At 41.8% G+C, this 26,600-nt stretch overlaps 1 protein-coding gene across 1 annotated transcript in view; it reads left to right on the plus strand.

Annotated features, from left to right (window-relative positions):
* The first annotated feature begins 22,398 nt into the window (after positions 1-22,398).
* ADGRL4 (adhesion G protein-coupled receptor L4) overlaps positions 22,399-26,600 on the plus strand; it is a 294,420-nt gene continuing 290,218 nt past the window's right edge. The window contains exon 1 of the mRNA XM_082265059.1: positions 22,399-22,537. Within this exon, the coding sequence (XP_082121185.1) occupies positions 22,516-22,537 (22 nt within the window). The 5' untranslated portion in view covers positions 22,399-22,515. The remainder of the gene's footprint in view (positions 22,538-26,600) is intronic.

Genomic DNA, 26,600 nt, shown 5'->3' on the forward strand with positions numbered 1-26,600 from the left:
CTCTAATGAAAGCTTTGTGGGCAGACCACAGCATCCAGGGGTCTGAGACCGAACCCGTATTAATTTCAAAGAATTTGTGGAGTTGTTTGGTGATGTGGGTGGCTGATGTTTTGTCTTGTATTGTACCGCTATCACAGCGCCATATGAAGGTCGAGCGGACCGGCGTCCCCTCCTCGATGATCAATTCAACCGCAGCATGATCTGACCAAGTAATATCTTTGATCACCGAGGAGGAGGACCTCTCCAAGAGGAATAGATCAGTGATGAAGAGGTCTATGCGAGAGTAGGAACGGTGTCTGTTGGAAAAAAAGGTGTAGTCCCTCTCGGATGCGTGTAGACATCTCCATACATCAAATAACCGTGATACATTAAGCAAGGAAGACAAGGATACAGGTCGGCCCCCGGATGGGCCCGTTGAGTCCAGCCCAGGGTCGACCACCAAATTGAAGTCACCACATAACATTAAATGCCCATATTTGACACGATCAATCTGCTTGAGCAATCTCCTCAAGAAACGCAGTTGGTGAGTGTTTGGAGCGTATAGCGCCACGATCGTCAATGGGAGACCATTAATATCACAGGATAGAAGAATGTAACGGCCAGCAGGGTCAAGTATGGAGGATTTATGGGAAAAAGTCAAAGTGTCTTTCAGAGCTAGCATCACTCCTGCTTTCTTGCTTGGGCCATTCGCAAAGAAAACATGGGGAAAGTTCTTGTTTAGACATTTCGGGTGGTTATTGGATTGAAAGTGCGTTTCCTGCACTGCTACTATATCAGCTTTACTATCATGAATTTCCCGCCATAGGGAGTGTCTTTTGGCCGGGTGGTTTAGGCCGTTGGCGTTTATCGTCAGGCATTTAATGGTCATTTTTGGTTAAGGAAACAGTTCTCAGTTGAGCATTTGAAGGGGAGTCCATTATGTGGGAGATCGGTCGTGTCCGCTGGGATGACAGAAAGTCAGTTGGAGGATGACGGAGGAAAATAGGGGAGATGAACCAGGGGTTGAACTTTAAGAAAAGGACTGTCTCAGCAGTCCGAGGACAGTAAGAAATGTCATGCGAATAAGAGAGGGCCATATAAGGATAACTTCCTTAGGCCGGGAACACCATAGGATCTAAAAGTTGAGTAAGGTGGGTGCCCCATAGAAGGTGTCATTTGGATTTCCCGGAACGCTTGCGGGAGACCACCTGCCACGGTTCTTCCTGATATTCTAGTTGTGGCGGTCTGGAGGGAACAGCAACAAACGGTCAAGAGGGAAAAGAACCGCTCAAGTGAGGGGATAGTTCCAAACACATCCAACCCAGGTGCAGGCACGGATCCGCAGTCCTGATAGCAGCAAATGGAAGAGCACAAAAAGCCGCACAACTGGTTGAAGATGCAAAAAGTTAAAATCCAAATTTATTTTGCAGGCAAAAAGATAAAATCATCCAAGATGAAACCAAAACAGTCGGAGACATGGGGGGGAAAAGGGGAGCACGGCGGTTGACGCGTTTCACGGAGTCTTCCGCTTAGTCGTAAGACGCGTTTCACGGAGTCTTCCGCTTAGTCGTAACCATGCTGTACAATACAAGACACTGCTATATATAGAGGAAAAGGCATTTCAAATAACATGTACCTCCCAGAATGTGCTTGATTGAGCCCACACAGCTGCAGATACTAAATCCCAATTAAGGGCACACAAACAGCCCAGCAGGAATTGTATGTTTGCTTTTGCTTCACCTTTTGTCCAAAAACGCATAGCAAAAAAGTTCTATAAATGCATATGCGAAAAAGCTTTCAATAAAACTAAGGAAAAAACAGTAGTGATAATATAAAAAGACAGCTGGTAGAAGCCAAAAAACTAACAAAAACAAAGTAAAGGGAGAAAAGAAAAAAGAAAAACGAAGAGAAAAAAACGAAGGGAAAAAAAAAAAAAAAAAAAGGGGGAAAAAAAAAAAAAACAAGAAAAAGAAAAAAGACAAAGAAAAAGTAAACAGTAAAACGGAAGCATATAGATGTGTTCATACCCAGATGGAACTATGGTATAAAAAGAAATGGTGTATAATATAGTCATGAAGAGCATATATGTGTAAATATATAAGTGGTACACATAAAAATAATAAATGTGTAACCACAAACACATACATCACGTCCATATAGCATATGAAACAAATAGATAAATGGGGGGGGAAATTGTACACATATGTAATAGGTATGAGCACAACCCCCAAAAACGTATAACCCCATCCATTGAGTGGTATATCTGCAACTGTGTTCACATACATAGGGCAATCCACCCAATCGAAAGAATATAAAAATAACCAATGAGATATGTAAGAACACTAAACATTACCATAAAAATAATAATAAATACATAAATGCATAAACATAGAAGTCCTGTGTGTCTTTATCAGCATAATGGTATTATTATCCCCTATAAAGATATAAAAATAGGGACATTTAAATGGATATATACCCAAGACATTGGTAACATCTCAGGCATATCCCACATCGATCTAAAAAAAAAAAAATTTATATATATATATATATGCTTACGTGTACATGTCGACTTAGATTATACTGAACACAGAGTATAGCATGCACATGTGTGAACCACCGTGCATATAGCACAATCAATATCCATAAAGGAATCAGCCACACATTGCATAAATATATAGCCATGGAGGCAAGCCGAACGGAACAACATGCATATATATCGATGAACACATGCATTCCAAAAAAAAAAAAAAGATGCAGAGACCGAAATGGGACATTTCGGTCTCTGCATCTTTTTTTTTTTTTTGGAATGCATGTGTTCATCGATATATATGCATGTTGTTCCGTTCGGCTTGCCTCCATGGCTATATATTTATGCAATGTGTGGCTGATTCCTTTATGGATATTGATTGTGCTATATGCACGGTGGTTCACACATGTGCATGCTATACTCTGTGTTCAGTATGATCTAAGTCGACATGTACACGTAAGCATATATATATATATATATATAAATTTTTTTTTTTTAGATCGATGTGGGATATGCCTGAGATGTTACCAATGTCTTGGGTATATATCCATTTAAATGTCCCTATTTTTATATCTTTATAGGGGATAATAATACCATTATGCTGATAAAGACACACAGGACTTCTATGTTTATGCATTTATGTATTTATTATTATTTTTATGGTAATGTTTAGTGTTCTTACATATCTCATTGGTTATTTTTATATTCTTTCGATTGGGTGGATTGCCCTATGTATGTGAACACAGTTGCAGATATACCACTCAATGGATGGGGTTATACGTTTTTGGGGGTTGTGCTCATACCTATTACATATGTGTACAATTTCCCCCCCCATTTATCTATTTGTTTCATATGCTATATGGACGTGATGTATGTGTTTGTGGTTACACATTTATTATTTTTATGTGTACCACTTATATATTTACACATATATGCTCTTCATGACTATATTATACACCATTTCTTTTTATACCATAGTTCCATCTGGGTATGAACACATCTATATGCTTCCGTTTTACTGTTTACTTTTTCTTTGTCTTTTTTCTTTTTCTTGTTTTTTTTTTTTTTCCCCCTTTTTTTTTTTTTTTCCCTTCGTTTTTTTCTCTTCGTTTTTCTTTTTTCTTTTCTCCCTTTACTTTGTTTTTGTTAGTTTTTTGGCTTCTACCAGCTGTCTTTTTATATTATCACTACTGTTTTTTCCTTAGTTTTATTGAAAGCTTTTTCGCATATGCATTTATAGAACTTTTTTGCTATGCGTTTTTGGACAAAAGGTGAAGCAAAAGCAAACATACAATTCCTGCTGGGCTGTTTGTGTGCCCTTAATTGGGATTTAGTATCTGCAGCTGTGTGGGCTCAATCAAGCACATTCTGGGAGGTACATGTTATTTGAAATGCCTTTTCCTCTATATATAGCAGTGTCTTGTATTGTACAGCATGGTTACGACTAAGCGGAAGACTCCGTGAAACGCGTCTTACGACTAAGCGGAAGACTCCGTGAAACGCGTCAACCGCCGTGCTCCCCTTTTCCCCCCCATGTCTCCGACTGTTTTGGTTTCATCTTGGATGATTTTATCTTTTTGCCTGCAAAATAAATTTGGATTTTAACTTTTTGCATCTTCAACCAGTTGTGCGGCTTTTTGTGCTCTTCCATTTGCGGTCTGGAGGGACCTGGCTCCGAGGGAGGGATAATGTTCCATGAGCGTAGAGCAGACAATCCTTCTTCCAGGGTATGTATAGTGACTGTGGATCCACCATGTGTGACGATGAGGGTAGCAGGGTAACGCCATTTGTGGGGTACGCTATGATTGCGTAGAGCCTTGGTAACTGTAGCCAAGTTACGTCTGCTCTGCAAGGTGTGCCTAGACAGATCCGGTAGCAGCTGGAGACTGCCAAATTCCACAGGTAGTGAGGGGACGTTGCGAGAGGCACGCATAATTTGGTCCTTAATATGGAAAAAATGGACTCTTAGCAATGTGTCTCTTGGCAGATCGCCCGCTATGAAGGACAGCTTAGGTAGCCTGTGGATCCGGTCTATTAGGAGATCTGACGCTGTTGCCGTGGGTAACAGCAGGCAGAAGAGGTTTGTAACATGAGGAAGCAGCTGATCTGGAGGAACCGTCTCTGGGATGCCCCTGATTTTAATGTTGTCTGGAACGGTCCTCCAGATCAGCCACTTTGTCCTTTAACCATTGAATTTCCTCCCTTTGGGCATTAACAGCGTCCACCATAGTGTTGTGAGAGGAAGCCTGGGCAGTCACTACTTGTTCAACACTAACCACCCTGTGGCCTAGGGACTTGACTTCAGATTTATATTGTTGCATGCATGCCATCATGTCTGCATGCATGGAAGTTTTCAATGTAAATAGCATGTCCTTAATAAGAGACACAGATACAGGTTGATCTCCTGAGGGAAAGGAGCCAAAGGGATCAGAGAGAGGGTGGGATACAGTTGCCACAGCGTGGGGGGACAGTGGAACAGTCATACTTGCGGTTGATGGATGTCTGGGAGGAGAGACCGTTCTGGGCCTGTTCTTCGCCGGACTTCTTGATGATGGGGAAAGCGGAGGCGATGGGGGTGAGGCAGATCCAGAGGATGTCCCGCTGTCCGGATTCGCTATGATCCTGCCTGGATGGGCTGAGGATTGTACTGGATTCTGGATGTTAGATGCCGAGCTGTGATGGCGCGGTCCGCCGCCACCATCTTGCCGTGGTCCGGGGCCTTGTGGAAGGAAGAACCCGGACAGCTTGTTTAGCTGACCGGGGTCCTTTTTGCGGCGGGTCATCGCTAGACCGGGGTCGGGTGAAGGTTAGCGGTGTGCTGGCTCGTCGTTAGCGGCGTTTCTGGGGTCGATGTAGAGGCGGTGTTCCCTGTGGTCAGCGGAGCGGGACTCTCACACGTCCATTCACTCTGCCGGAAGCCACGCCTCCTCTTTGTATTGCTTTCTTAATGTGAAATTGTAGGTGTTCCTGTCAGTCCCCTTGCTTTCCTATTAAAAACTGACCACACTAACCAAGAGAACACACCATGGTCAGTTCTCTAGCTATGCTGGGATTTAAGCCTGCTCCCCCCTCCAATGATCTTACTTGTCCTGTCATGTCCTCCGCTGCACAGCCATTCACTGGGAAGCTCAGTGTAATGCTGCTTCTCCCCCCCCCCCCAGCTCTTATGCAGCTGAGAACAGAGAGAATGTAATAACTTATAAAAAAGGGAAAAAAGGCATTTATAATGGGGTTTGTTATATATCTATACAGAAATGTTTGCCTTCCATTTCTATTTTAAACTGAATGGGTTATTTTACAAGGTGATCGTTTACAACCACTTTAACTTCCCTGTTCTTTACAAGAGCTATATTTTAGAAACTACAGAAAAAGGTAAGTGCAGTTAAAGTGTATACCCAGACAAAAATTTGATTGTTTTTAGTTCAGATGCTTAGTTTGAGATTTTGGTTCTCTTCCTGTCCTGTTGACAACGGTTTCTCCAGAGAAGCAAAATTTCTGCTAGCAACATAGACAGAAGTAAAATGTTTACTTAGTAGAGTTTGGAAAGGCTAGAACCCAGTCCTGAAACTAAGTTTGGCTAAACCCGGAAGGAAGCTTGTTACTGGGACAATCGGCTGTGGCCAGGAAATTCCCTGTCCTGAAACTGCATGTGTAGGGGATGCTTGTGACATCCATGACCTAACATGGCCATATTAGGTCAACTCACCTCATTTGGCCACGTGGTAAAATTAATTCAATTGACCTAATATGGACATGTGGTCATATTAGGCCAATGGTTTCATGAGATTTACCACCCCTTTTGTGTACGTACAGCTGTGGGGCAGAGAAAGTCTATGCCACAACTGATTGGCCCAAAAATGAAAGGATAACTTTGAGTTTGGTCCAACTTGCTCATCACTAGTTCACTTCTCAATAGTCATTAGAGTTAAGGAAGCTGTTTGGGTGAGCAGCGCAACAAGTTCAACATTACAGAACAATTACAGAAAAATGTGACAACTACTTCTAGCTATACCATAAACTGGATGAATGAGGATATTTTATATTTACCTTTCTTTACAGTTTGGTTTTGTATTTACCCTTCCCTTTCTAGTTATAATGCTTGGAGCTCTCCTTTAACTCGACTCGGGGTGGTTTTTTCATGCTAGGATCGGTATCCCTGAGGCTCGGTTCACACTATTGCGATGCGGGAAGGCTGCGAATTCGCAGCCTGTTCCCGCATCGCACACGCACCCCCGGCAGTTCACACTGCCATATGCGATCCGCTGGGGGTGTCAATGTAATCTTAACGACACCCCCAGTTTGATCGCATATCGCAGTGCAATCGTGCAGTTCGCACAGGATCGGATCGCACAAGTGTGAACCGCTGTGCGATCCGATCCTGATGCGGCAGCAAAAATGCCTCCTGTGCGTCTTTGCTGCGGGTGCGGTGCGAATTTAGCCATACAAACTGTATGGCTAAACTCGCACCGCACAGCTGATCGCATGTCATGTCGGAGCAGTGCGCTCCGACATGACATGCGAACCCGGCACACGCAGTAGTGTGAACCGGGTCTGAGTCACGCTCGGGGTAGATGTGCAGAGCCTGCAGCGGGGTTCCTTACCTTCTCCTGGCGATCCAGCGATGATCTCCCATTGCTGTGATCGCCGCCGAGAAAACCCCCGCCGCGCCGTCCTTCGCTCTGATGACTTCATGGTTCCGTTCCCTGCAGCAGCAATGGTGCATGGGAGCGGAACTGGGAGGGAAATTCAAATGTTGAACAAAACACAAACACATAAAAAGGAGGTGATACAATGTAATCTGAGAGGATTACACTGTATCACCTTAGTATCAGAACAATATCAAATATTATAAATTGTAAATTATAAATTATATTATTAATACATATTATATATATTATATATATATATATTATAATATTTATATTTTATAATATATTTTATATTTTATAATATATTTATTATTAATTTAATATTTATATTTTATAATATATTAATATATTTATATTTTATATATATATATATATATATATATATATATATATATATATATATATATATATATTATAAATTATAAATATCAAAAAATTTTACCGCTTTTGGTACATAATTCCTGACATAATCATACCGCCAGGGATTTTAAAAGTCGTATTTTAGAAGCACATATGTAAAAACATCTTCAACGTGAGAGGAACTGGCTTCATTTACTTGACGTTTCCAAATCACATTCATGTACACATGACAGCAAATATATGAGATGGGTTCTATAAGAATACCACTAAAGGTCATCAAAGTGGAAATGAATGAAGAATTGCAGAGAAAAGGGAGCACGAAGATATGTGCTGGCAATGAGACGTCACCTACCTGATTATTAATATCATTTATGGCAAAGACTCATAGGTGTATCTACAGGACTATATGTCAGAAAACCAATTACAACTTATAAACAGCCTCACTTCTTCTGTCAGCCACAGTCCTGGGAATCACTGCTAATATTCAAGAGCAATCAATAACAGTTTAGGACTATTATTTGCTTGTCAAATATCCAGCAGAATTTCAGAGGATTACCATAAACCTACTGTGAGCAGCGATTACCGGCCTGGGTTATTCTTACCAGGATAGCCAGCAACCATACAATACATCTATTACAATTTAAAGTCATGTATAGAAGATAGATTTAAAGGAAACCCGTTGTATGTCAAGTACAGAGGTTGCCATTTTTTACCTCTTGATCCTCTCAGTAGATCTATGTTTTTTCTAATTCCTGTTAGTAGAAGTTGTCCAGCAAAAGGGACAGTTACAGGGGTTGGGACAATCCAATAACACTTTCAGGGGGGTTACTAACAATGGTCAGCATTCATTCCTATACCTTAACCACAGGTGTGGGCAGACTATTGCATTAGGATTTACACCCCAAAGCTCAAACACACGTGTGTGTTCTGTGCAGGGGCAGACTGGCAACTTTCAGCCCAGGGGGCAAGTACAAACCAGAGGCCCATGGTGCAGCGACTCGGCCCCCCTCCCACTCTCCCTCTTTCAGTCCTCCTTCTGACCCCCATTCCAAGCTGAAGCCCTGCTCCAGATACTCTCCCCTTACCGCCAGAATCTGGGTTCCCTTCCTGGCCAGCAGGGGGCGGTTGGGGGGGAGCTAGGACAGCTCGGTCGGGGCTGGCAGGGGCAGAAGAGTCAGTGGGGCATGGAATCGGCCTCTGCTCATGCACAGTTTACACCATCAATGCTGGGGAGGGAGGCCTGCGCTCTGTCCTTGTCTTCAACCCGCACTCAGTAGGTCAGTGGCAGGGACTTTTTACTTCTCTTCACCAGGAATCCTTCAGGCACGTCTGTGGCAGAAGCAGTGCAGCCTTTTTATGGGGCATCAGAGTGGCCCAGGGGGAAAATGCCCCCCTGGCCCAGTCCTCCCCTGGTTCTGTGTGTGTGTATATATATATATATATATACTGGGATACTGTGTATATATATATATACACAGTATCCCAGTTGTGAATGGGAAGCAGGTATGTTAAATTTGGTTTTATCACTCTCACTCTCTCATACTGGTCACTGGAAGATCAACATGGCACCAAATGGCAAAGAACTCTCTGAGGATCTAAAAAAAAGAACTGTTGCTCTACATAAAGATGGCCTAGGCTATAGGAAATTTGCCAAGACCCTAAAACTGGGCTGCAGCATGGTGGCCTAGACCATACAGCAGTTTAACAGGACAGGTTCCAATCAGAACAGGCCATGTCATGGTCGACCAAAGAAATTGAGTACACGTGCTCTGCGTCATATCCAGAGGTTGTCTTCGGGAATTAGGCGAATGAGTGGTGCCAGCATTGCTGCAGAGGTTGAAGGGGTCAGCCTGTCAGTGCTCAGACCATACGCCATACACTGCATCAAATTGATCTGCATGGCTCATCCCAGGAGGAAGCCTTTTCTAAAGATGATCACAAGAAAGCCCACAAACAGTTTGCTGAAGACAAGCAGGCTAAGGACATGGATTACTGGAATCATGTCCTGTGGTCTGATGAGACCAACAAAAAAAAAACGTATTTGGTTCAGATGGTGTCAAGCATGTGTGGCAGCAACCAGGTGAGGAGTACAAAGACAAGTGTGTCTTGCCTACAGTCAAGCATGGTGGTGGGAGTGTCATGGTCTGGGGCTGCATGAGTGCTGCCGACACTGGGGAGCTACAGTTCATTGAGAGAACCATGAATGCCAACATGTACTGTGACATAATGAAGCAGAGCATGATCCCCTACCTTCGGAGACTGGGCTGCAGGGCAGTATTCCAACATGATAACGACCCCAAACACACCTCCAAAACGACCACTGCCTTGCTAAAGAAGCTGAAGGTAAAGGTGATGGACTGGCCAAGCACGTCTCCAGACCTAAACCCTATTAAGGATCTGTGGGGCATCCTCAAATAGAGACCTTGCACTCCTCCACCTTCCATTTGAGGATGCCCCACAGATGCTTCATGAGATGACATCAGAGAGCAACCCACAGAGCGCCGAAGAGAAGCAGCTACGAGGTAACATAACAAATTCACAGTGTGAACAATGATAAACTGATACAAAGATTCAAATGAACCCTATTCACATCTAAAAAATAAACTTGGTGTAAATATGCTAATACATGTAAATTATTGTGACAAAAGACAAAACATTAAGATTTTATATAAAAAAATCACATAGGAGCAGTGATGGTAAACATATCAGTCTCTATATGGGAAATCAGCTGAAACAGGTGCCTGTGGTGATCTCTTCCAAATGCTGCATGCATCCCCAGGGTGCGCAAAAACAGGAAAGGATGGCCACTTACTAGAAACAGGCAATCACAAAGCTTTTTCAAGAGATCCATTCCTATTCTTTCTCATTATTGAGTCAGGATCTCCCGAATGCCAGAGTAAGTGATACCTACCTAGACCCCTCTGTGGAGCAATTCCAAAGGTCTTCCAAGTTGGGCGACCTCTACCGAGTCCTCACTGTGGAGCTCTTTTAAAGGCTATGTGATTGCCTGTTTCTGGTAAGCGGCCATCCTTTCCCTTTTTTGAGTACCCTGGGGATGCATGCTGTTTCAGCTGATTTCCCATATAGAAACTGCTTTATTTACCATCACTGCTCCTATGGGATTTATTTATATGAAATCTTAATGTTTTGTCTTTTGTCACAGTCATTTACATTTATTAGCATTTGTGCACGCTGATAATATTTACGTTTATTTACACCAAGTGTATTTTTTAGCTGTGAATAGGGTTCGTTTGGATCTTTGTATCAGTTCACCATTGTACACACAGTAAATTTCTTATGTTACACATATGTCACACTCACAGCTCATTTTGTTTCAGATAGCGTACCAGTTTTTCTTTATCACAATATGTCTCTCCCAGTGTTCAGGGAGTTCTAGGTACTTAAATCTAATCAGTTAGGCTGGCGCCTCCTTTACTATTAATTTATTAAGCAGCTACAGGGAACTGGGTGCATGAAGAGCAAGGGCCTACTGGAGGGAGGGATAAGGTAAGTAAGATGTTGGTGTGCAGTAGGATGACAGCCGTGCCGATGTGCAAATTGCGGAGCATCATACTGTTTACTTTTTAATTTTAAACAAACTTTATTGAAATGTCACACAGTGGCTTTTTAAAGAAAAGTTCCACTGGATTTTGTCTTTATTAAAAGTCAGCAGCTACAAAAAGTGTAGCTGCTGACTTTTAATAAACACACACTTACCTGTCTCACGGTCCAGCGATGCTCCAGCAGGAGCCTCAGATCTCTCTGTCTTCTCCCTGTGGCACCGGCATCTCTAGTGTGGGCACCTGGCTGTGACAGCTTGCGGCTTCACAGCCAGGTGTGCACTGCGCATGCGTGAGTCATGCTGCGCGTCCTGAGTGGACGGGCAGGGAGAGAGAAGGAGAGGAGAACTTCCGCCCAAGCCACCTAGGCGGCCCGAGCAGAAGTGGGAGCGGGTACCGGTCAAAACTAGGTACCCACCCCCCCAAAAAATGTGGCATGTCATGGGGTCAGGAGGCCTTAAAACAGAAGTTCCATTTTATGTTTTGTTGGCCATAGTGTGGTGGGTCGTGTCACGCTGCCCAGTTATGAATCAAAACAATGCAGTCTGTACTTTTTACCGTGCACACCACCACAACATGATGATGTGGACTGGTCAGGTATGAGACAAAGCACTTTGCCTTGTCTTGTGGTGGAACTCACTGGAATAGCTGCCCAACACAGTCATACTGAACCTGGTGTGAGAAGACCCTAAAGCCTCGTACACACGCAACGATTGTTGGCCGACCGATCGGCCGTCTTTTGTCCAGTGTTGTTGTGTTGGTTGAAATGTGCTCTAGACTGCACACAAATTTTCTCGGCCAACAACAACCAACTTCAGAAGTGATGTCATGTGCTGGTTAACTTTCCGTGTGTTTTTTGTTCTCTGAGCATGCCCAGTCTTGCTCATCTGATGTTTGTCTGCCGAAATCTGTACTGACTGACGAAAAATCGGCCGTTGTGGTGACGGCCAACAAAAATTTTATAGCATGCACACCAGATTTTTTTCGGCCGAAAAGTCGGTTGTTGGAATCATCATACTAACAAGCCGACAATCGGCCGATCGGACGTTGGCCGAAAATTCACAGCCAACAATCGTTGCGTGTGTACGGGGCTTTTAAGACTCTCCATTCTTCATGAGTTATGCCCTGTACACACTATCAGATTATCTGAAGACTTTTGTCTGCAGACTTACCAAAACCATATAATATGAGGTCAAACCTAAACACTTTCAATTTGTATGCAATCCGGCAGGCCCTTGCACTACATAGAAAAGGTAAATCTGAAGACAAAAGTCTTCAGATAATCTGATAGTGTGTACGGGGCATTAACCTCCTTGGCGGTAATCCCGAGCGTGACTCGGGGTTGGTTTTTCATATCAGGAGCGGTAACCCCGAGTCACGCTCGGGGTGGATTGCAGAGAGCGCAGCGGTGTTCTCTTACCTTATCCTGGCTATCCAGCGATGATCTCTCATTGCTGTGACCGCCAGCCGAGAGTCCCGCCGCTCCTCCGTCGGTCTCCGTCGCTCTGATCACTTCCTAGTTCTGTTCCCTGCAGCAGCAATGCTGCATGGGAGCGGAACTAGGGAGGGAAATTCAAAAAAAAAAAAAAAAACGTTGCACAAAACACAAAACACATTTTATATTATATATATATATATATATATATATATATATATATATATATATATATATATATATATATATGCATATATATATATATGTATATATATATATATGCATGCATATATATATATATATATATATATATATATATATATATATATATATATATGCGCATATATATATATATATATATACATATACACACCGGTATATATATATATATATGCATATATATATATATAAATATATATATATATATATATGTATGCATATATATATATATATATATATATATATATATATATATATATGCACACACACATATATCTATATATAATATATAATGCATGAATTATAATCTAATCAATAATATAATTTTATTATATATATTATATATTAAATAATAAAATAATATTATTAAAAAAGAATAGCGCGCAAATGCAAAAGAAATTACTACCAAATCTGAAGAGAGTCCATAAATAAAAATGGGGGTTTGGTCCCACCATATGGCCATATCGTGCTCAAGCCCACTACTGCGTCAAAGTACCCCATTATCAGTGGGTCCTACACTATCCATGAAAAAGAGATGAATCCAGCCCTTCTAACCCTTGGAGATAACACTCCTTGCTGGGGAAGATGTGCAAATGCACTACAGGGGACTCCTCCTATATCCACTTGATGGTGGACACTGATTGAGTACAGGTGTGTGTGGGGGGTGGGGAGGGCTGCTCAACCTCGATAGTCTGGTCAGACCGAATACATAATAAACAGGCAAAAAATTTGGGGGAGCATACCCATGTATTTCCAAAGCTGCTGCAGCTATGAACCAAAAGACATGTATATTAAAAAAGAATAGCGCGCAAATGCAAAAGAAATTACTACCAAATCTGAAGAGAGTCCATAAATAAAAATGGGGGTTTGGTCCCACCATATGGCCATATCGTGCTCAAGCCCACTACTGCGTTTAAATGTCTTTTGGTTCATAGCTGCAGCAGCTTTGGAAATACATGGGTATGCTCCCCCAAATTTTTTGCCAATAAAATAATATTATTGATTCGATTATAATTCACGTGTTTTTGTTTCAAATTTATCACATCTGGGATATCTACTAGACTCTTGTTTTGGTCAGGTTTAAGTCAGTAATTACTAAGAATTGTAGGCCTATAATACATAACGCCAAATTTCCATGAAAAGAATTGTACCGCTTTTGGTATGTAATTCCTGACATAATCATACCGCCAGGGAGGTTAAACTGGCCATAGATGGATCAAAATATAGTTAGTTCAGCAGAATTTCAATCCATGTGTGGCCACTTCCACTTAAAAGAAGATGATCTAACGATCAACCCCTGTCAAATAAACCTTGATCTACTGATCAGTGCATTCTGACCCCACTGTCAGAATACAACATCTCAGCAGGAGGACTCCTCTATCCGCCTTGTTTGTATGGATGGAGGAATCTGTTTGTTTTTTGTCCTTCAGCCTGGTGCAAAAAAATTATCCATTTATGGCCAACCTTACAAATTCCCATTGGTGACTGGGTAGCTTCTACATTAATTCAGGATTCATTAACAAGTCAAGAAATCCCAGCGCCTGCAAACTATTTCCAGACCCCAGTGCACTTTGATGCACATTACATAAGCATTGAATTGCCACTAATTCTGAATGGCACCCACCCCAATGCAGTAAGGCAATGCAGCTTCAACGCACATACATTGAAGTGCACAATAAGCTATGGTAATGCACTACTGTGTATTGTGGTGCACTGCATTTATCAAAAAATATGCATGTCTGTTTTTGGGACATTTTGGTGCATTGCCAGCCTATGGACTACCTTAACACAATGTACATTAACGTGGAAATGAAGTCCTGCTAGATCACTTTATGCTGACTCCTTTTCCAGAAGTAGCTATGTAAAACAACAATGGGGCACCACAGTAGCTAAGTGGTTAGCACTTCCACCTAGCAGCACTAGAGTCATTGGTTTGAATCCCAACCGCCACAGAATCTGCCTGGAGTGTGCATGTTTTCCCTGTGCCTGTATGGCTTTCCTCCCACACTCCAAAGACATGCTGGTAGGATTAATTGGCTCCTGTCTAAATTGGCCCTAGTGTGTGTATTATGAATGTGAGTTAGGGACCTTAGATTGTAAGCTCCTTGAGGGCAGGGACTGATGTGAATGTACAATATATATGTAAAGTACCTGTAATATATAAATAAGTGCCAATCCAGGAATACATTGGGGCATATTTACTAAAACTGGAGAGTACAAATCTGCTACAGCTTCCAGTCATTGCCAAAGCTTATTGAAAAAGTTAGAAGCTGATTGGCTATCATCACAGTGCTCCCGTTTTAGTAAATCTCCCCCATTGTCTCTCCCTGCTCAGTTGTGCTCTATTTTTGGCCACTAGAGGCCGATATGCTGACTGCTTTTTAAGATTTACTGTTGCTCAGGGGCTCTGGGCTTCAGCAAAATGGCAGCCTCCAGTGAGAAGAAACAGGAGCGATGCTGGAGGCAGTTTACAGCACACACTAATTTTGGTATCATAAACGTGGAATGTATGCTCTTTGCTAAGAACGTTAGTTTTATCTGTACAATAAAAATAATCAAGTTGTTATGGGTAAAGTTCCACTTTAATGTGCCAAAAAAATTGTGCCTTAACATAAGTATGTTAAAAGAATGCACCAGATAACCAGGGGGAGGGTTCAAATGGGCTCTAAATCTCTGGTTTTTCAGAATTCATTACATTTTATTTATTTTTATACTTATTTAGTTATTTATTTATTGTCAGTTAAGTGATAAATTACAGGCAAAGACTTTTATGGTTCCTGTGCTGAGGGAGGAGGCAGGATCTGTGATGTCACTCCTTTGTCTTACTGATCCCCATTAAGATTTACTTAGAACACTGGCACTGTTGTGTCTATAATCTTCTGGAAAACATCGCTGACAATCATTAACACTTCCTGAAGCCGGAATGAGGCAAACAGAATGTACTCAAGAATGTCAGGGAATCTCCTGATGGCCTAATCACTGCTGATTCATTCCCATACAGAAGCTTCCCACATTGGGAGAAAAAAAAAAATCCCCTATGTTAAAAATTTGCATAAATATAATTATATATACACCAAATAATATATAAATAAAATATATAAATATATACATATTAAACATAAAAAGTTTCCTTACTGCTGAAATGAAAAAAAAAAAAAAGTAATTATCATAATGAACATGTATGAATGAATAAATAATTTAAAGTAGTTTAACCACTTCTGACCGGAAGGATTTGCCCCCTTAACCACTTAAGCCCCGGAGGATTTGGCTGCTCAAAGACCAGGGCCTATTTTGCGATGCGGCACTGCGTGATTTTAACGGACAATTGCGCAGTTGTGCAACGCTGTACCCAAATAAAATTGACGTTCTTTTTTCCCACAAACAGAGCTTTCTTTTGGTGGTATTTGATCACCTGTGCGTTTTTTACTTTTTGCGTTTTAAACAAAAAAAGAGCGACAATTTTGAAAAAATAACAATATTTTTCACATTTTTTTATGAAATTCTCAAAAAAAATATTGTAAAAAATCATATTTTTTTAACATTTTAGGCCAATTTGTTTTCTGCTACATATTTTTGGTAAAAAAAATCGCAATAAGCGGATTTTGATTGGTTTGCGCAAAAGTTATTGCGTTTACTAACTAAGGAAACGATTTATGTAATTTTTATTGTTTTTTTTTAACTAGTAATGGCGGCGATCTGCGATTTATTTTGCAGGACTGTGACATTGCGGTGGACAGATCGGACCCTTAACTGACATTTTTGACACTTTTGGGGGTACCAGTGACATTATTGCAGTAATCAGTGCTATACATATGCACTGTTACTGTAAAAATGAAACTGGCAGGGAAGGGGTTAACTTTATTAGTGATCAAGGGGTTAAGTGTGTCCCTAGGGGCGTGATTCTAACTGTCAAGGGGTGTGGCTTGTGATGTAACCACAGAGACATACGATCCTACATAGCAGGATCGTATGATCTCTGCAGTTAACACCAGGGAGAATGACAGGCGGCTTTGTTTAGCCGCCTGCCTTACTCCCTCTCCTGAGGGAGATCGCGAGTGACCGGTGGACATCAGAGCCACCGGTCACTGGTGCGGGGATGTTACTGAACGAGCGGGGGCGGGAGCGCGCGCACTCGTCCCCTAGAGGCTCGTGGGCGAGCGATGTAGCGATACGTCGCTTTGCCCAGGAGGGGCTGACCGCCGCAGTATATGTACTTGCGGCGGTCGGCAAGTGGTTAATGAGCAGGCCATATTTTGCGATTTGGAACTGTGTTACTTTAATGGACAATTGCGCGGTCGTGCGATGCTGTACCCAAATAAAATTGATGTTCTTTTTTTCCCACAAATAGAGCTTTCTTTTGGTGGTATTTGATCACCTGTGCAATTTTTATTTTTTGCGCTATAAACAAAAAAAGAGCGACAATTCTGAAATACATATATATATTTTTCACATTCTAGTATGTAACACCCCCCCCCCCCCACCCCCCCAAAAAAAAATTAAAAATCAAAATTGTCACAGCTTTTTTGTCCTAATTGGGGTCACAATGCTTATTTAAACACAATGACAATGACAGTCCTACACCCCAGATGATGTCTAAGTGGACGAAATGCATCGGGTCGAGTTCAGTCTGTGTCATTGCGTACCCATGTTGTATACGTATATGTTTGAAAGCGCTTTTTATCGACTGAATTGGACTGTTGGAGAAGAATATATCTGTGCTTGACGGTGATGCTACCAATTCCCTACTGAATCCTTCTATTGAGGGTGGATGAGGATTATCCAAGTGCAAGGAGAGCCGTACGGAGAGTGGTGGGAGATACTACAATATCGTTCTCTCCTCCCCTACTAGGTGTGCATACACCATCGCTTGAGTGGACCCAATAAACGTACGCCAAACAGGGGCCACTTATTCCGGTAAACCTTCTTTCACGTTGGTGGTGCATTTCTTCACAACAAAACATTTTGGTCATGGGTTTTCATCCAGTATTCACTTGGAGCACATTTTGAAGATTTGTTTCACATACACTTATTTGGATTCAATCTATGGACTATGCTTTTTGAATTTTTTAGAATTTGAATGTTATGTCACTTATATTGTGATTTGTCGTGTCACTGTACAGTTTACTATATATCACCTTTATTGATGTCACTTATGTTTTAACCACTTCTGGACTAGAATATTTTCCCCCTTAATGACCAGGCCAATTTTTGCGATTCTGCACTGCGTTACTTTAACAGACAATTGCGCGGTCTTGTGACACTGTACCCAAATATAATTGATTTCCTTTTTTCCCCACAAATAGCGCTTTCTTTTAGTGGTGTTTGATCATCTGTGCGATTTTTTTTTTTTTTTTGGCGCTAAAAAAAAAACAAGAAAAACAATTCTGAAAAAAAAAACAATATTTTTCATTTTCTGCTAAATAACTTTCCCAATAAAAAAAATGTTAAAATCCAAGTAATTTTTTATCATTTTAGGCCAATTTGTATTCTGCTACATATTTTTGGTAAAAAAAAAAAAACGCAAATAGGGGAATTTTGATTGGTTTGCGCAAAAGTTATTGCGTCTAAAAACTAGGGGAAAGATGTATGTCATTTTTATTTATTTATTTATTTTACTAGTAATGGCGGCGAGCTGCGATTTTTAGCTGGACTGCGACATTGCAGTAGACAGATCGGACCCCTAATTGGCATGTTTTACACTTATGAGGGGACCAGTGACATTACTACAGTAATCAGTGCTAAAAATTTGCACTGTTACTGTAATAATGACACTGGCAGGGAAGGAGTTTAACCCAGGGGGGATCAAACTGTTAAGTGAGAGCCTAGGGGAGTGTTTTCTAACTGTATGGGGGAGAGACTTCTGGTATCAACACGGAGACCTGTGATCCTAAATAGGAGGATCACAGGCTCTCTGTGTTCATTCCAGAGAGAACAACAGATGGCTGTGTTTACAACAGCAGACCGTCATTCTCTCTCAGCGGGGCGCAATCGCGGGTGCCCGGTGGCAATCTCGGCTGCTGGTCCCATGGATCGGCATCTGCGCTTCCTAATGGTGGCGCAGGAGCGCTCCCGTGAACCGACATACTCGTTTGCGCAGCCGAGCCAGCCTGCCACAGAATCTCTGCATTACGCGGTCGCAAGTGGTTAATGCCCATACGGGTATTCCTAATATATCTGTATTTCTGTGGTGATATTAATCTCTTTATATTCACACTAGATCTTTATTATTTTCATTTTGTATATGAAATTTCACACATGTTTTAATTATCACGATTAAATTTGTGTGTTGATGGTTACATTATGGGCAGTCATTCATAATTTATTAGCGCTGCACGCATTGTTATAAAAAAAATATATAGTCCATAACACATCTACAATCCATGATTAGAAACCAAAGATGCAAATTAAACTCTTCCTGCCACCTTGGTGCTGATAAAGTGAAAATCAAAAACGCCTAGTAATTACTCCCATAGGAGAGCAGCTCACTGTCACAATCGACCCCTAAGATTAATGGAAGGTCTGAATATGCTTTTGGATAATCCACTCCAGATAGTCATCCTCATATACAAAACCGGATCACAGATGGATACATCAGGATATTTCCATATGCATGGCAAAAAAAGAGGCTAACAATACCGAAGCATCATCTAAAAACGTTTTAAGAAAAAGTAAAATGTTACACGTTATGCAGACAGAAAAAGTGTTAGAGTTTCACAAATCCCACAAAACTCAATGGACTAACCCTGGTGCAACAAAAAAGGCACTCCCATAGCTCAAAAACATCCAAGCATGATGGCAGCATGGCAACACACTGGGAACCCACCCTACAAGTACGAGTTTTATCTGAATGACTTCCACCGGGCCTTCCAAGGGCCATCTTACCAAATGGGCACGCTGGGCAGTTGCTGGGAACCCACCCTACAAGTACGAGTTTTATCTGATTGACTTCCACCGGGCCTTCCAAGGGCCATCTTACCGAATGGGCACGCTGGGCAGTTGCTGGGAACCCACCCTACAAGTACGAGATTTATCTGATTGACTTCCACCGGGCCTTCCAAGGGCCATTTTACCAAATGGGCATGCTGGGCAGTTGCCCGGGGGCCCTACCTACCCAGCAACTCAGCCCCATCCAAGCATTAACCCAAATCCTGCGTGCATCACGCCGCCAAACTTAGCAGGTGGCAAGCACCTGTCGGCCCTGCACTGTTGTCAGGCCACTTAGGCCATGGAGGGGGAGCCCACAACTGCAGGAATGTCTGTCCGCCTCCACGGGAACAGGCACACACACGACAGTTGAGTCTGACTCCCATCCGTGTGCGTGTTCACTGGACCCAGCTGCCGAACTTGGAAGCTGTCATTAGCCTGGCACTGCTGTACCAATAAATATCGCCTTATTGATAATTTGCATTTTTATTCTCGTGGGTGATTGTGTAGGCGGGGCTCCAGTGCACTGCATTGCCGGGGGACCTTTAATGCTCTTAAGATGGCACTGCACCGGGAGCTCCTGAAGATGTTGCGTTGGAGTATACATTTATAGCGTTTTGTGGGATTTATGACACGCTGACACTATTTATGTCTATTTTTGTGAGTGTGACTTTTTATTTAAAAAAAAAAAAAAGGTTTTTAAACTACTTAGCATCCGCCTGCCCACATGGTACTGCGGGCGAGCAGCCACTATAGGCAAAGTGACATTTTAATACATCGCTGCTGCCTACTTTTTAGGTTTAGGTCATGTGCATGCGCACCCCCTGTCCGACACCCCCTGTGATTGTACACAGCAGGAGCCTGTCAGCAAGTCCTAGCCAATGATTCATGGCCTGCTGATTGGCTGTGTGCAAACAACACAGAGCTCAGTACGGAGGGAGCGATCTGTCAGTTTCTCATCCCTGCAAAGCAGGAATGAGAAACTGAGAGATCTAGTATTAAAATCAGCACATTTTCACATAGCTATGCACACATTTAACCCCTTGGTTGCCCTAGATGTTAACCCCTTCCCAGCCAGTGTCATTAGTACAGTGACAGTGTATAATATTATTACTGATCACTATTCAAGTCCCAACCTTCTTTTTATTTCTACTTGAATAGGGATGGAGGCGCACAACACTCCTATCGTGCGCCTCACTCAAAGTCCCACACCTCCCCCCATTTGTTATTACTGATCACTGTATTTATGTCACTGGTGATCTCAGTGGCAGTTAGTCTGTTCCCCCCTCCCCCCCCGTGCCAGTTAGTGTCAGATTGTCCGCCGCACTATCGCAGTCCCATTATAAGTCATTGATTGCCACCATTAATACAAAGCCATCCACAGCTTAGCCCCCAACTACATCACTAGCCTAGTCTCAAAATACCAACCCAATCACTCTCTTTGTTCCTCTCAAAACCTCCTGCTCTCTAGCTCCCTTGTCACCTCCTCCCATGCGCGCCTCCAGGACTTTGCCAGAGCCTCTCCAATCCTGTGGAACTCCTTACCCTTGTCTGTCCGATTATCTCCTACTCTATTAGCTTTTAGGCGATCTCTGAAAACCCTCCTCTTCAGGAAGCCTATCCTACCCACACCTAACAACTATACCTCCATTTTATCCATCTGCCCATCCCCCTCGGTTATTGCCTTTTGTTTCACTTGACCCTCCCTTCTAGATTGTAAGCTCTAACGAGCAGGGCCCTCTAATTCCTCCTGTTTTGAATTGTACTGTAACTGTATTGTCTTCCCCCACACCGTTGAGCGCTGCGCAAACTGTTGGCGCTATATAAATCCTGTATAATAATAATAAATGATATAAAAAAATGGAAAAATAAAAGTTCCGATGTATACAGTACTTATACCATAGTTTCTAGGTGCTATAACTTTCATGCAAACCAATCAATATACACATATTGGGATTTTTTTTTTTTTTTAAATCAAAAACATGTAGCAGAATACATTTTGACCAAAATTTTAAAGAAATTTTATATTTTTGTTGTGTTTTATGGCAGAAAGTAAAAATATTGTTTTTTGTTTTTTTTTTTGTTTTTTTTTCAGAATTTTCGTGCTTTTTTCATTTAGATCACAAAACATTAAAAAACCCAGAGGTGATCAAATACCACTAAAAGAAATCTCTATTTGTATGAAAAACAAATGACATAAATAATTGCATATGGGGGCCCGCCTGAAATCATCTAGCAGGACTTTGTTTTCTGACTAAAGTTCCACTTTAAGCGGATCTATTAATAGTGAATAAAATCCTGATGTGTCACAATGTACAGCAATAGTTTCGTTGTTTTATACCTTTAATAAATGAAAATCCACCTTTGAACCTCAAGCCAGTGACTTTGCCTAGACTAGATGTCATCAGTCTGCTGCAGGCAAAGTAAAGATGGCGTCCCTGGATGATAGCAGATGAAGGCATTGCCAGGGGAACAAGTATGAACCTGCATGGCATGCTGATAGAGGAGGACACCCAGACACACCTTTTTGGGGACCACGTTCACAGTAATGGCTGCTTTCCTTGAAGCGGATTAATGTTTTATATGACAGTTTAGAATGCAGATTTTTTTTAAAATTAAACATCAAAGGTTAAAATTTGGTAAGGAAAATGGCAGTGGCGTACTTTACAGGGAGCTCGGCACACTGACCACAGCTAGAAGTGAACTCCTTGTTGGAATTGATGAAAGTGTAGGAAGTAGAAGCCCTGAGCAAACAAAGAAACAGGAAAATCTCCAAAGGAAGCTGCCTACGTCACAGGGCAGCGATTCCCAAGCCTCTTGGATCTACAACTTCGGCTGTGGAGTTCTGATCGTCCACTTCAAATGAAAATATTCTATTTATTAGGTAAGAAATTCAACAAAGGGTATTTTTCTTATTTAGTGATGGGTACTAGGAAGTACCAAACCTGCTTTCTTGTTTGATTTCTATCTGTTTTTATGTGATAGACGATATGAGGAATTGGAAGACTTGACAGCAGACTTTGCATGTTGCATTTTGTAGCATTACCCCTGTGCCCCTAGGGGGAACTTCTGCCAGGTTCAGGAGGTAGTTCAGATTGTTCATCCATAGAGCTGCCAACATTAATAAAAGAATGACTGGGGGCCTTTTGATGCTGAGCTGGAATATCGACCATGCATGCATGATATTGGCACTACAGACCGATGTAAAACATAGAAACATACTAGAGTTACAGCAGAAAAAAAACAAACAAATCAATTGAGTCTCCCCTTTTTGTTTTTTGTTTTTTTTTTTTTGTTAATTTTGTGATTTATTTCTGTATTTATTTATTTTATTTTTTTCATTTGTTTATTTATTTATTTATGTTTTACATTTGTTTATTATATTTTTTTTTTACATGTATTATTATATTTTTAAATGTATATATATATTTTTGTTTCTACATTTGTGACTTATTTAATTTTTTACATGTATGTATTTATTTTTCATGAATTATTTATTATTTTATTTTACAAATAATTGTTTTTTTACCATTTGTATTTTTTTTTTGCATGTAATTTTTTTTTTTTGTTTATTATTTATTATTTTATTTTTTATTTGTACATTTTTTACATTTAGTCCCCGTTCACATTAGGTCGCTCTGACTTCGGGGGCGACCTGTGAAGTCGCGTGCACCGCGACTTCGGTGCCCAGGTCGCCCCGAAGTAGTACAGGACCCTTTTTCTAAGTCGGAGCGACTTGTGTCGCTCCTATTAGAACGGGTCCGCAGCTTCCCTATGGGAGGCGACCTACGGTCCTGTACTACTCAATGGACCCGACGGTGCGCGACTTGCCAGGCTGACCAAGTCGCCTGGCAAGTCGTAATAGTGTAAACCGGCTCTTAGTAATTATTATTATTATTATTATTATCATTTTAACCTAAGTATAGATGTATGTTTATTCCATGTACCTTTGAATTGCTACCTCCTCTGTAAGTCTGTTGCAATCACCCACAACTCTTTCAGCAAAACACTTTCCAAGGTTAGTTTTGAACTAGTCTGATGGTTTGAGGTCATGCATCTGTATTTTTTATCTTAGTTTTATACTGAAAAATACCCTCTTTAAACATAATCACAATCTTAATGTGTTAAAAGGTTTCAATCATGTCCTTTCCTCTTCTTTTCTAATGACGGTACATTTAAAGTTCCTGCAGTCTCTCCTAATGTGTTTTATTCCTCTGACCTTTTACTGTCTTATCAATATCCTTTTGTAAGTGGGGGGCTCCAGAAATGGACACGCTATTTTGAATGACGTCTAAATAAGATCTAAATAGAAGAAGCAGAACCTCCCTTCGCCTGATGGTGATCCGTCTATATAAAGATCCATACAGGATATATAAAGAACCATACAGGGAAATCAGGATCTCCTTCCTCCCGTTGGTTCCCCCTCTATGTATCCAAATAAAGGAATTCGAACATTAATCCTCCTACTGGGGATTACTCTATGTAGAGTTCTATGTAAAGGAACCAAGACCCCATTCCTCCTGTTGGGAATCCGTCTATAAAAAAAATCTATATAGGGGAATCAGGACCTCCTTCCTCCTGCTGTGGTTCCTTCTCGTGATAACTAAAGATCTATATAGGGGAATCAGAACCTCCTCCCTCCCTTTTGGGATTTCTCTATGTAAAGGTTCATATAAAGGAATCAGAACAGGAGGTTATTCCTCCTGCTGGGGTTCCTTCTATATAAAGATCTACAGTATATAGGGGAATCAGGACCTAATTTACTTCCTCCTACTGGTGATCCCTCTAGTGATAACTACTGTAAAGATCTATGAAGGGGAATCAGGATGTCCTTCCTCATCATGGGTTTCCCTCAATCTAAATTTCTGTATCGAACAGTGTTTCTCAACGTTGTTACCTTGGAGGAACCCTTGGCAAAAAGTTTGAGATCTTGGGGAACCCCTGAAATAATGTTCAGAGCAGTAAAACATTGGTGTGATCAATGATCTGTGATATCACAACAATTGTTTTTACAAATAGCTTTAAATAATAGAATAAATAATACAATGTACTATTTTGTGTGAAACTAGTCTTGCTTTTTTTTCTGCACAGATGTTTAATTCTGGGTCGAATTTGAGATAAGCAGTGTACAGGGACTCTGCATGGCAAAGTATAGGGATCAGGAGGGCACAGCATGGGGGATCAGGAGGGCATATTACATGGAACCAGTAGGGCACATTACATGGTGGGGGGGGGGGGTGGCAGCAGGGCACACTACATAGGGGAGAAGGCGAGGGCATCAGCAGGGCACATTACATGGAGGGGGGGGGCAGCAGCAGAACACATTACATGGGTGGGAGGCGAGGGCATCAGCAGAGCACATTGAATGGGGACAGCAGCAGGGCACATTAGATAGTGGCACAGCAGGACACAATAACATGGGGGCACAGAAGGACTCATTAACATGGGGGCACAGCGGGACACATTAACATGGAGGGCAGTTGGACACATTAGCATCGAGGGAAGTGGGACACATTGACATGGAGGGCAGTTGGACACATTAGCATCGAGGGAAGTGGGACACATTGACATGGAGGGCTGCAGGACACATTAACATGGGGGAAGCAGGGCACATTAACATGGAGGGCAGAATGACATATTACCATGAAGGCAGTAGGACACAGCAGGACATATTAACATGGGGGGGGGGGAGACAGCAGGACATATTAGCATAGGACAGAAGGACAAATTCCATGGGGGCACAGAAGGACACATTACCATGGCAAGGCAGCAGGCAGCAGGTCACACTGACATAGGGCACAGCGGGACACATTAACATGGAGGCATAGCAGGACACATTAACATGGAGGGCAGTAGGACACATGAACATGAGGGGCAGTAGTACACATTAACATGGAGGGCAGCAGGACATGTTGACATGGAGCGCAGTAGGACACATGAACATGGGGGGGCAGTAGGACACATTAACATCAGGGAAGCGGGGGGGTAGACAGCAGGACACATTAGCAGAGAACAGAAGGACACATTTCATGGAGGGCACAGCAGCACACATTAACATGGCCAGGCAGCAGGTCACAGTGACATAGGGCACACCAGGACACGTTAACATGGGGCAGCATGACACATTACATTGGTTGAGCGGTTTCGTCACATGCAGAAGTCTCTTAGTACCCCACTGTTAGCCCTGCTCTCACGCCCATCCCATGTGATGTTACATACAAGCATACCTGGGATTGACATGAGTGGAGGCTTCCCTGCGCTGCTCTGCATAGGAACCCCCGGGGACTTCTAACCCCAGTTGAGAAACTCTGATATAGAGAAATCACTCCTTCATCCTGCTTTGATTTCTCTAGTGATAAGTGAAGATCTACTGTGGATAGGGGAATCAGGACCTACTTCCTCCTGCTGGGGATCAGCTTTAGGCATTGTGAGCAATGACAGTTTGAGGCTTAAAGTGATACTAACCATTGGAGCTTTGGAAGGTTTTACCCCTTTCTGACCAGGCCATTTTTTACGATACAGCACTGCGTTACTTTAATTGACAATTGCAAGGTCATGTTGTGCGACACTGTACCTAAATCCTTTTTTTTCCCACAAATAGAGCTTTCTTTTGGTGGTATGTGATCACCTCTGCGTTTTTTAATTTTTGAGCTATAAATAAAAAAGCCCGACAATAAAAGAAAAACAATATTTTTTACTTTCTGCTATAAAACATGCCAAATAAAAAAAATATATAAAATATAATTTCTTCATCAATTTAGGCCAATATGTATTTTGCTACATATTTTTGGTAAAGAAAAATCCCAATAAGCGTATACTGATTGGTTTGTGCAAAAGTTATAGTGTCTACAAACGATGGGATATTTTTATTTATTCATTTATTTTTTACTAGTAATGGCAGCGATCAGCGACCTATAGTGGGACTGCGATATTGCGGGGGACAAATT

Source organism: Pelophylax lessonae (assembly GCF_965119305.1).
Source record: "Pelophylax lessonae genome assembly, chromosome: 8".
NCBI lineage: Eukaryota > Metazoa > Chordata > Amphibia > Anura > Ranidae > Pelophylax > Pelophylax lessonae.